This window comes from Nyctibius grandis, chromosome 15 (genome assembly GCF_013368605.1).
Source record: "Nyctibius grandis isolate bNycGra1 chromosome 15, bNycGra1.pri, whole genome shotgun sequence".
NCBI lineage: Eukaryota > Metazoa > Chordata > Aves > Nyctibiiformes > Nyctibiidae > Nyctibius > Nyctibius grandis.
The window spans coordinates 6,756,330-6,766,972 of NC_090672.1; the positions used below are offsets into that span (position 1 = coordinate 6,756,330).

Sequence of the window (10,643 nt, forward strand, 5' to 3'; positions counted from 1 at the left end):
TATTTTCATTATGCTTCAGGTCTTCTCTACAGGTATGCCAGCTAGAGGTGGGAAGGCCAAGATTGGTAATGTCTGAACTGGTTGCGAGGCAGTTGAATCTTTCCATGTCTGAGGCTATAGTTCAGAAAAATAGGACAAACATTTGAGTTAGAAGTTTGCACTGAAATCAAATGTGAAATGGTTAGTTCTGTGGCATTTCAAGCAGCTATCATTAGGGTTCAGAGTCAAAATCCATTGGAGGTGAAGATATTTCTTACTTCCTGGTGGTTTATTTTTGTCTCGGGCTGCCTGTGCATTTTGGAACAGCTCACAGTCAGTTTCTGTTTGCAGTGTTGTAGAGCCCTAATCACGTCCCCAAAGGATTCCTTGTAAATAAAAGCTTGTACTCCTGGAGCGCAAGTCTGCAGTGAGAGCAGCCTTCCCCACCTGTGTAATTGTGGAGTGTGCAGGGCCCTGCCTAGGAAGGAATGGTGTCAGGAAGCGATTAGTGTGGGGGTGGCACTGGTTTTGGTTGAGAAGGTACTTTCAGTAAGGTACTACCTTGCTCAAGAACTCCTTCCTTACCATAGGTCTTTCACAAGATCATAACCAGCGGGCATCAGCGGCTGCAGCCTCTCTTCGACTGCCTGCTCACCATCGTTGTGAACGGTAAGCGCTGTGCACGGTGTGAAACCACAGCCCGTGGAGGGGACAGCTCTGGCTGCTCCCAATCCCCTCTCCCTGTGCACCTGCCTGTGCCCCCTAACACTGACCAGTGTCAGTGACTGCTGCTGGAAACTGATCTTTTCTAGTCCGTGCTGGAGGTGCCTGCTGCAGATCAGACCTGCCTGCAGGGTTGTTGCCTGGACTCAGTCAAATGGGGCAGAGGGAGGGACAGCAAAGTCCCTCTGAGGTGGCAGAAGGGCATGTGCCAGAGGGCCTGGTGAGGGTAGTTGGCAGTGCTGTCCCTCTCCAGCAGGGAGTGCCACCTCCCCACGGTGGCAGTGGCTTCCCTTGGGCTTAGTGAGCGTCTGGGTGGCTCCAGTTGTGTAAGCTTTCCAGGAGGTGAGCCAGAGATGATGTTATTAGTGTAAAACTACACAAGACTCTCTAAAAGCAGAAATGTGTACTTTTAGTAGGCAGTATCTCTGTTTAACTTCTTTTATATTTGGAAATGTTTCTGTGGAACCCTGTTGGGCTCAGCTATTCCATGAGGCTTTCCCAGAAGTACAGGGTGGGAAGGTGGTAAGAGCAACATTTTTAGTGGTGTATTTATGTTAATAAATACACCTTGGTTCTTTTTCCAGTTTTCATTTGTTTGCCTTCCACAGTGTCTCCATATCTGAAGTCTCTCTCCATGGTGGCTGCTAACAAGTTACTGCATCTCCTGGAGGCTTTTTCTACCACCTGGTTCCTGTTCTCCGCTGTCCAGAACCACCATCTCGTTTTCTTCTTGCTGGAAGTTTTCAACAACATCATTCAGTACCAGTTTGATGGTGAGAGACTGACTGCTGTATTTAGTGGATTTACACTAGTCCAAGAAAACATGAGATGGAAGTTCAGAGAAAGTCCAAACAGATGAGAGAAGGGGAGAAGTGTAGAAACCAGCTACATGGAGAGTTGCCTAGGATTGAGAAGTTGGGTTAGTAGGTAATCAGTGTTGGGTTGTGACCCAGACAGGCTGGGTTAGAGCAAAATGAGATGGCAGCTAATTATCAGCACAACCTCAGCCTCCTGCAGACCAGAAGATGAGATGGGTAGAGGGGAAGAAGAAGGGAAAGTGAGTGTGTAACACTTAAGTTGTGACTGTCTGGATGCTGCTGTGAAACTGCTCATGTTGCTCAGCAATGGAGGTGAGGGGACAAAACAACTTCCATCTCCTTAAACATCTAAAATTGCCTCTCAGTTCTGCTCTGGCAGGTCACTGGAGCTGAAGACCAAACAGGCCCATCCAAATAAAGTTCTGGCACTTGCTGCCTTCCCAGGAAATGCCTTATCCTTTCCCTCTTAAAAGCGTGACAGTCTTTTACCTCAAGGAAATAATACAGTGAGATCCCTTAACCTGTTGGGAGCTCTTATTTCTCCCTGCTCAAAATCTGATGTTTTCCTTTAAAACTGCAAATCACGAGTGGCCATTCTGCTCACCTAACTGAAATCTCGCAAGTGGTGGTTGCCAGATCCTAAAACAGCCTTTGTGGCTGTGATTTGTCTTTTGCTTTGGGGAATGGTTTCATTCTGTTCTCTGCCACCTTGCAGACAGTAAGAATTCTGACCTTTAGGCTTTCCTATTTCAAGCCTGTTTCTCCCCAAATGGAATGCCCCTGATTTGTTTTGTGAGCTCTTCTGAAGATGGAGAAATGTTGAATCTTGGCTAAAAACCTTTTCCTCCAAAATAGGTGCTAGTATGTGGTTCAAATGGTCCTTTTTCTTCTCAATCATTTGAATGTCAGCCTCTAAGCCATTTCTTGTCAGCCTTCCAGCCTGGAAAGGATTTCACTGAATTTCCTGTACTGTGTTGTAATGGATAAGATGATACCAAATTCTGCTCGCTCTTCCTTGTACCATTGCCTCTGTGGGTGGAAGCATGGTTCTGTGAGCTCGTGGGGTCTCCACGATCCGTGCTTTGTGTACCCAGTGAGCTGTACTGTGTTGGCAGAGCTCTTTGAGTCTTACTTCTCTGCTCATTTTGTTGCTGTGATTCCCAGGGAACTCAAATTTGGTCTATGCTGTTATCCGCAAGCGGAATGTATTTCACCAGCTGGCCAACTTACCCACGGACTCGCAGGCCATCCAGAAGGGTCTGCAGCGCAAGAAGAAAACGCCTGAGCCTATTTCTCGCACCAACTCCCAGGATGGAGTCTCCATGGAGGGGTCACGTCCTGCTGCCCCTGCTGAACCGGGGACGCTGAAGACAAGTTTGGTGGCTACTCCAGGTCAGCTTTAGTTTACCTTTGTAACAGGAGAGAGGTTTGTTTTCTCTGTGAGATATGGTGTGGACTCACCCTTTCACTGGGCGTGGGAGAGATTAGGAGTTTACATCTGTGAATAACTTACTGCCTCTCAGTCTCAGTTGCAGATCAGTTTGCCCAACCTGATCACAAACAAGTCAAAGTAAACTGCCTTGAGTTTCTCTCCTCTCAGACTTAGTGTCCACGTGGCCATTTGTCCTAATCTTGACCTTTTGCCTCAGTTAACTATACCCATGTGAACCCGTGTTCCTCTTATATCAGGGAGCATTTTTCTAGAGACAAACAAACTCCTTTGGGGTGGTGAAATCAAGGCTAGATCTTGCTTCTTCTGTTGAAAGGAGAGCATTCTAGATGTCAGCAGATGCATAGGGTGTGTCTGCGTGGTAGGGCAGAGAAGAACCCCCTGCTTTTAAGCATATTTAATTCACTTGTGTTTCTGAGCTTTTTCTCTTTTGAACACAGGAATTGACAAGCTCACAGAGAAGTCACAGGTGTCAGAGGATGGGACCATGCGTTCGCTGGAACCCGAGTCATCACAGCCTGCACCAGAGGGTAACCCGCCCTCAGCTGTGAGTGATGGGGAGCCCTGGAGCGGGGTAAGGCCAGACACTGATGTGTAGGGAAAGTCTAGGGAGTGAAGTGAACTAAAGTGGGAGACTTAGAAGGAGAGGTCTGGTTGCCCCCCTGAAGAAAGGCATCATATTAGAGGCAGTATGCACATGCAGGCTGTGCTGGAAAACGCTGTGGTTCAGAAGTACTGTTGCGTCAACTTGGGTGTTTCATGTTTGTGCTAGTGACACAAGAGCTAAGACACTAGAGGAGTGAGCTTTCTCCACCTTGAAAGCTACTGATAGAGCACCAAGTGCGTAATTGCAAAGGGACGTATTCCAGATCCAGAGGCTTCTGACTGCTGCTTCTTTTTCCTCCCTCCTTTCTGCGATGGCAAGCTCTACCAGAATCTTCTGGCTAGCTGGTGTTGTGAAAAATGTGTTCCCATGAGGGCTTGGCTGAGATGCTGCCCTCACTGTGGTGGCTGCTTGGCCATGTAGATGAGACAGAGGCTTTGTGGTCTATGAATCAAGGCTGCGCTGGCCTCCTCGGCTCTGGTGGCAATGTCAGCCTTGTGGCATTTGCTAGTTTTGCCCATCAAGAGCTAAAACCCAGCTATCTTCCAAATTCAGTGGAGCAGTAGTCTTTTATTGTTCTCTGTTAACTCCTCAGTCCACGTCCTTTCCTGTCCAGTATCAAAACCTCCAGGCTGTTTTGTAGGAAGTGTGTTACGAGGGCTGTCCTGCCCGTCCTCTCCTCCTTCAGCAAGGCCACATTTATACACCTCGCGCCGCCTCGCACTCTGAGCGGTCACTGTCCACTGAGCCATTTCATTGCGGTGAGGACATTGCATCAGGGAGGCATGGCTGCCCCGTGGTGAAAGACATAACTTTCCCAGCTTTTTCCTCTCTTAGTTTTCTCTGGAATGGCCAAATTGACACACCAGCTCTCACCAGGTGTGGAGCAAACTGGGCAGGAGGTGATGAGTTGGGATGGGACGATGCATTTTATCATGGGCTGCTATGGACTGTGGTGGTGCTACAAGAGCCTTTCAGTCTGGTTTGCTCTCGACATGCTTTTGGCTGAGACAGTACTGCACAACCGGGGTGCAACGGGGGATGTTTGCAAAGGCATCGCGATCTAACAGAGCAGGCTGAAGACTACTATGTTCTACCCTTATGTCCAGATCCTCTCTGCTGGTTCTGCTTGTGTGTGTGCCCATGTGGGCCTTTGGTCTCAGCCAGACAGTTGCCCATTAGCTGCCCCACCTGGCTCCAGCAATGCTATTTGCATGTCTGAATGTTTGTGGGGTGGGGGCCAAAAAGCAGACAGGAGGTGAAGGGCAGTAAAGCACTGGGTGTGGGATATGCTGTGGGGAGAATCATCGCTGCTATCACATGGTGCTTGGGGTAGCACACACCTGTCTCCAGGGGTTGTGGTGTTCTAGACTATCTGAACATTGTCTTCTTTCTGTGCACCAACCTGGTTCCAACCTGCTGAGTTAAGACGTTAATAAGACCTACTAGGTAAATTGTAGCATAGCCACCCTTATGACTGATTTAATTTCCGTCCTTTATCTGTTGTAATGTTCTCCCCTTATCTGTCATAACCCTTTCAAAAGTATCTCGTGAAATGTTAAAGAGCCTTCACATTTCAGTGTAATTCCATCTCACCTCTCCTAAATGTGTCAGCTGGCTGCCAGCGTTTGGATGGCAGCTGTGAGGGGGCAAGGGCTGTGGGAGAGTGGGGAGGAAAGAGGAAGAAGGTGGAGTCATCTGAAGGAAATCAGGGGGTTTTATGTTTTTATGAATTTTATTTTTAGAAGCTTGATGAGGATATGGCACTGAAGCTGAACAGGCTGAATGATAAGGTTGTAGCTGCCAACATTGCAAAATAATACTGCTGATTAGTCTTTGAACAAACTGGAATGAATAGAATGCCTGAATATCCCAGGACCAGTTTTACTTATCCTTCCTGGCCTTCCCTGGTATGACATGAAGGCCCGTGGTCAGCAGGATGTCTTAAGCACACAATTAAGTTGCCATTAAGTGAGATCTTTGCTGAGAACCTGCAGAAGAAAGGTTTTCTTCTTCCAGCAATCAGTGAAACATAATCATGGGTCATTACATTTGTGTCCAGTGGCTGGCTTGTGCTGTTCCCCAGTCAGAAAAGGACTGGTACAGCACTGTCAGGTTCCAGTGGATTGCAGCACAGCTCTGTCCCAAGCCTGCTGTTTCTGGTTGCAAAGGTGATGTGTGAATTGGGTCTGTGCACGTGGAAGTGCAGGAGGGCTGTTGGAAGGAAGTGCTGCTCCTGTTTTTTTCGTAGAGAAGTCAGCTCTAGGCTGTAGTAACGAATGGTCAGGGTGCATTGCAAAAGGAAAAAGCCTCTCCATTTTTGCCTCGTGGAGAGACTGATAGTGATTTTAAAGGGTTATTTCCTTCCTTCCCACCATGAATATTTGGAGCTTTCCTTGGTGGACCTGGAAAGCCAGGGTGATAGTAATGTCTGCAGTATAAGAGAAATTAAAACAGAGTGATGGTGAGAATAATAATAAGAGAGAATTGGGTCTTGGACTTTTGACCAGAGCTTTCCAACAAGTGACTAGTGGTGGTGGTCATGTTTGGGCACATGAGTGTATTGTTCTTCAAGGGGCAGGGATTGTTAGGTAGAAGTTGCTGACAGCCCGCCCTTGAAAAAATGCTCTTTAAGATATTCCAAGATGGGCACCAAAAATCCCAGAGATACTCAGTAGGCAGAGGCCTGAAAAGCTGTGGCCTTTAGCTGTTTAATCTCTGTACTAGGAGAAAGAAGCATGCCTAAACAGTCTTTTGTCAGTCTCCTTTTAACTCTCCCACTGTGGATTGTTCCAACAGAGTCAGCAGTGGTGGCTGGACTTGTGGCCTTGCCACAAGGTCCTACAACTTAACACCATCAAATATTGCCACTCACTGAGGCAAAGCACATGGTTTCAGTGAATGAAGGTCTGGTGGGTTTGATCTGTTCTCGGAACAGGCTGAGATGTCTTTCCCGGCAGTGCTCTGGAAAACCTAGGGGGGAAGTCAACAGAAAATGGGTTGTATTTCTGCTGTGGTGTGATTTGCTTTTTGTATTGTTCTGTTGGGTTTTTTTTAAAATAATGTTTATTGATAGGAGGCATCACATCCCCGACGGGATCGAAGGCGTCTCTCTAGTGCATCCTCTACTGGACAGTGGACCCCAACTCCTGATTGGGTAAGGGAATGTGGACAGAGGAAATAAATAATGAGAAAAAGAGTTGTGGCAGAAATGCCTTCCTTACCCCCCACCCCAAAGGAGAGACTCCTCCAGAGCAGGATTTCCCTGTGGGGAATGTCTTTGACTTGTGGTCAGAGCTGCAGAAGTTTACTACCATCTGCAAAGAAGTATTTTTGGTTTACCTGTTGTAAACCAGTGCCCTGCTAGTTTCATTGAGTAGCTCATAATTCTAGTGCTTCAGGATTTGTTGTATTGCTGTTGTGCACTCAGTTCATCCACCACCTTTGTGGTTTTTGTAAACCTCATTTGTTGTAGAGATAGTGGAGATAACTGTAGAAAAACTACTCATGCACTGATTTCCCTGTGGGCTTTCCTACTTACAGGTGATGTCTTGGAAGTCAAAGCTTCCCCTGCAGACAATCATGCGGCTTTTACAGGTGCTGGTCCCTCAGGTGGAGAAGATCTGCATTGACAAGTAAGTACATTTGGGGAGAGAAAGGGCTGTGCAGTGTGTAGAGAGCTCTGTGAGGCTGGCAGAGTTTGATGAATTTGGAGGGTCTCTGGGGGAAACCTTCTGAAGTATAATTGAAAGCATCATGGTCTCGGCAGAGGAGATGTTATTTTGCTTGCCAAGCTTCTTGTTTGTCTGGTCCCTTCTCTTTTTTTCGGTGGAGAGAGTGCATGTTCTTGGTGGCCACGGTTGCTGGCTCTGTGTCTGTGTTTGTTTAGACTGATACTTTGTGCTGCAGCAGTTTTGGGGGTGTCTGTGGGACATGCTAAGGATGTTCCTGATCTGTCTCTTTGCAGGGGTCTCACTGATGAATCAGAGATCCTCAAGTTCCTGCAGCATGGCACACTGGTGGGGCTGCTACCTGTCCCTCACCCCATCCTCATTCGCAAGTACCAGGCTAACTCGGGCACTGCCATGTGGTTCCGGACCTACATGTGGGGAGTTATTTATTTGAGGTAAATCAGCTGGGTGTGGTCTAACTTGGTCTTTACCAAACTTTTGGGGGGCAGGTAGAGAGAATTGCAAGTACTTGGCCAGCTCTGGATTGTCTCGTATTTACAGGATAGAAAGGTGGTGTTCCCTTGGAAGAGACTAGGGTGAATCAGCTGCTCCAAAACTTTGTTTGAGCAGGTGACGTGAAGGGAGTTGTTCTGGGAGTGCTGCTTGTTTTGGAACTGGCAGCTTTTCTATTCCCGGCTGCTGCTTAGAGGGGCTGGTGCAGAGAGTTCACGCAAAGCTCTGGCTTTGGGGGATGTTGCAGATACTGTCATGCCTTTAAGGCCCGTTGTCTCTCAACCATCAGTTTCCTCTTTTGCAAAGAAGGTGTCCTCTTTTTGAAGGCGTTCTGTGTAGCCGGCTCCTGTGATCTTGGCTGTGAGATGTGAATTCCATGTACCTGGCCACAAAGAGTAAAGTGGCTCTTGTCTTTCTCTCTCAGGAATGTGGATCCCCCTATCTGGTATGACACAGATGTGAAGCTGTTTGAAATTCAACGGGTCTAAGAAAGCACTTACCTCTACTAAGAGAAATACACTGGATCTAAGGACTGCTGTGTGCTGCTTTGTCACAGCTATTCCTGCGTCTCACATCCAGCTGAGAGACCAAAAGGACAATCACTTCATTTACCTCCCTCTCATTTAAAGCTTTAATTGGGACCTGCTTGGACATCCCTCCCTCCAGCTCACTTCTCTTCCCTCACCCTTCACCATGAACCTTGAGTGAAAGATGTCTAAGGGATTGTCCATTGTTGTGGTTGCACTAGAAATCAGACTGTTCTTAGCTCTTCTGTTACTCTTTTGCTCCTGGAAGTGGTTTGGAAACCAATCTGACCCTGTCCTTGCCCTTGTCAGAGTCAGCATTTAATTGAAAAAGAGTAGCTGTAAATTGGGTGCAAGGGAGAAGCTGCTATTCCTGCAGGAGATGGGGTTTGGAAACTGCAGTTACTTTCATATGGCTCCATGAAGTTTCTGGGGCATCCCTTCTGGCTGCAGGTGTCTCCCTGGTGTCTCAGTTGCACATTGGTAGGGAAGTCTTTCCCATCCAGATGAAAGGAGAAGTTGCTGAAGGAAAACTTTGTGCCTCAGTTCTGAATCTCTCTACTCCTTTCCTGGAAAGCTGCTTAGGAAGTTTTGTAGTAGCTGGTGCTTTGGTGTGGCGTGAGAAGTTTTTCCTTGGCTTCCAGGCCCAGCAGCCTGTCCTTCATGGTGGGCTGTTGCAATGGAGTGTGTGTTGCTTTGGAAAGCCCTGCTTAATCATGTGAGTACACGGGGAGGAAGGGACTGGCTCAGTGAGAGCAAGGAGAAGAGATGTGGCTGTTAAACTCTTTTAGTGTTCTCCCACTGACTGAAAGGGCAGTGTCACCTGGGTTTGAAAGGAACCATATCCTTCCATCTTCGCCTGGCAGGCTGATGCAATGCAGGGAGTGGAAGAGTCTTTTGCACACTACTGTCTAAGGCAGGGGATTGAGGGAGGCACTCAGGACGCTGCGGGAGGAATTCGGAAGTTGTAGGAGGAAAAGCATCTCCATGTCACTAGGGAGTGGAGAGAGCTGTGGCAAAGTTCAGTTCTTCAGGGCGTTTCGCTGGTGACCAAGTTATCAGATCTTGAATGTATTGGGTCCCAAGCATGTGAAGTCTGGGAAGCCAGAATTAGGATTGATGGGAGACCTGCTGTGGCTGGCTTGGTTCAGCTGCATGGAGTTGCACACTGGTAGGTGGAGACATCCTGGGGTTTGAGTCAGATTTTGTGTTCTGCTGGGAGGGACTGCTGTCTTAGACCTGCATGGTCTTTAGACAATGAAATGTGAGGGGTCCTGTCGTGAACTAAGACCTTTTCCTCTCTAACAAAGCTTAGTCCTTGGTGCTCTGGTATTCAGGCTCTCAGGAGGATCACTGGCCCTGAGCTATTTGCCACAGTTTAGAACCAGTGAGATCACTCTGTGGAAGCTGGTCTCACATATTTGAGTAACGGGACAGATATGGCACACGCTTCTGTGTCTTGTAACCCTTCGCTAAGTTTTGAAGCTAGAGTGATAGCAACATGACCATCCTCTCCTGGAGAGAGTGCTGCTCTAGTGTACTGCTGGCTTATAGTCAGGTGGTTTTCCCCCTTTGGACACTGAAAGGGGACTGGAGTCCCAGGCCAGCTGAAAGCTGAAATAAAGCCTGGATGATTTTCTGAAGGATAAGAAATATGTGAAATAGAGCGAGGTTTATTTCCCCACCCAACCCCCATCTCCAACCCACTTTGCCATCTAGCACTACTCCCATCCTGACCCCATCTCTGTTCAGATGTCAACGGAGTGAGGTCTCTGTTTTACTTGGAATCTCTCTCGTATATAAGAATGTGATTTGGTGGGGCCAGCCTCTGATTGTATGGCACTTACACCTCACAGCTGCAATGGGGCATCTGGTGTCCCATGCACTTGCCTCTTCCCTCCCATGGATCTGCTGGTTCTCATGATCTCTTCTGTCCTCTCTTTTCTGCTTTGTTTCTTTGTGAATTCCTCTGGAAACTTTTGTTTGTTTCTTGGTGTTTGGAGTCTGATCCTTGTTTTGTGGAAATCAACTTGCACTGTAAACTATTTGCTTACTTACAGAGAGAAAGATAAAGATTATCTGAAACATGCAGTTGGTTGCTTATTTTTTTTTCCCCAGAGAGAGGTTTATAATCTTGTTTGTCCTGTGCTGGAGTGATTTGTGCTACTAGGAGACCATGTGCTGGCTTCCTCTTCAGTGTGTGGACTTTTTTGTAATCAGAAATGAAGACTGAACTCTGGAAAATGAACCTGAACTCTGCATTTTTGGCCATTTCTGTGCTTATGGCATGAGACACCACCCAAGGTAACTGCCTCAAAGGGTACCAAAAAGGAACTAGGTCAAACAGGATCAAGTCTCCTG

At 47.4% G+C, this 10,643-nt stretch overlaps 1 protein-coding gene across 1 annotated transcript in view; it reads left to right on the forward strand.

The window, feature by feature from the left end:
- The window catches only part of HID1 (HID1 domain containing), a 29,935-nt gene extending 19,651 nt beyond the window's left edge, over positions 1-10,284 (forward strand). The window contains exons 12-19 of the mRNA XM_068413265.1: positions 570-648; positions 1,311-1,475; positions 2,685-2,912; positions 3,411-3,544; positions 6,651-6,731; positions 7,118-7,209; positions 7,542-7,700; positions 8,183-10,284. Coding sequence (XP_068269366.1) covers positions 570-648; positions 1,311-1,475; positions 2,685-2,912; positions 3,411-3,544; positions 6,651-6,731; positions 7,118-7,209; positions 7,542-7,700; positions 8,183-8,246 — 1,002 coding nt within the window. The 3' untranslated portion in view covers positions 8,247-10,284. The remainder of the gene's footprint in view (positions 1-569; positions 649-1,310; positions 1,476-2,684; positions 2,913-3,410; positions 3,545-6,650; positions 6,732-7,117; positions 7,210-7,541; positions 7,701-8,182) is intronic.
- The last annotated feature ends 359 nt before the right edge of the window (positions 10,285-10,643 follow it).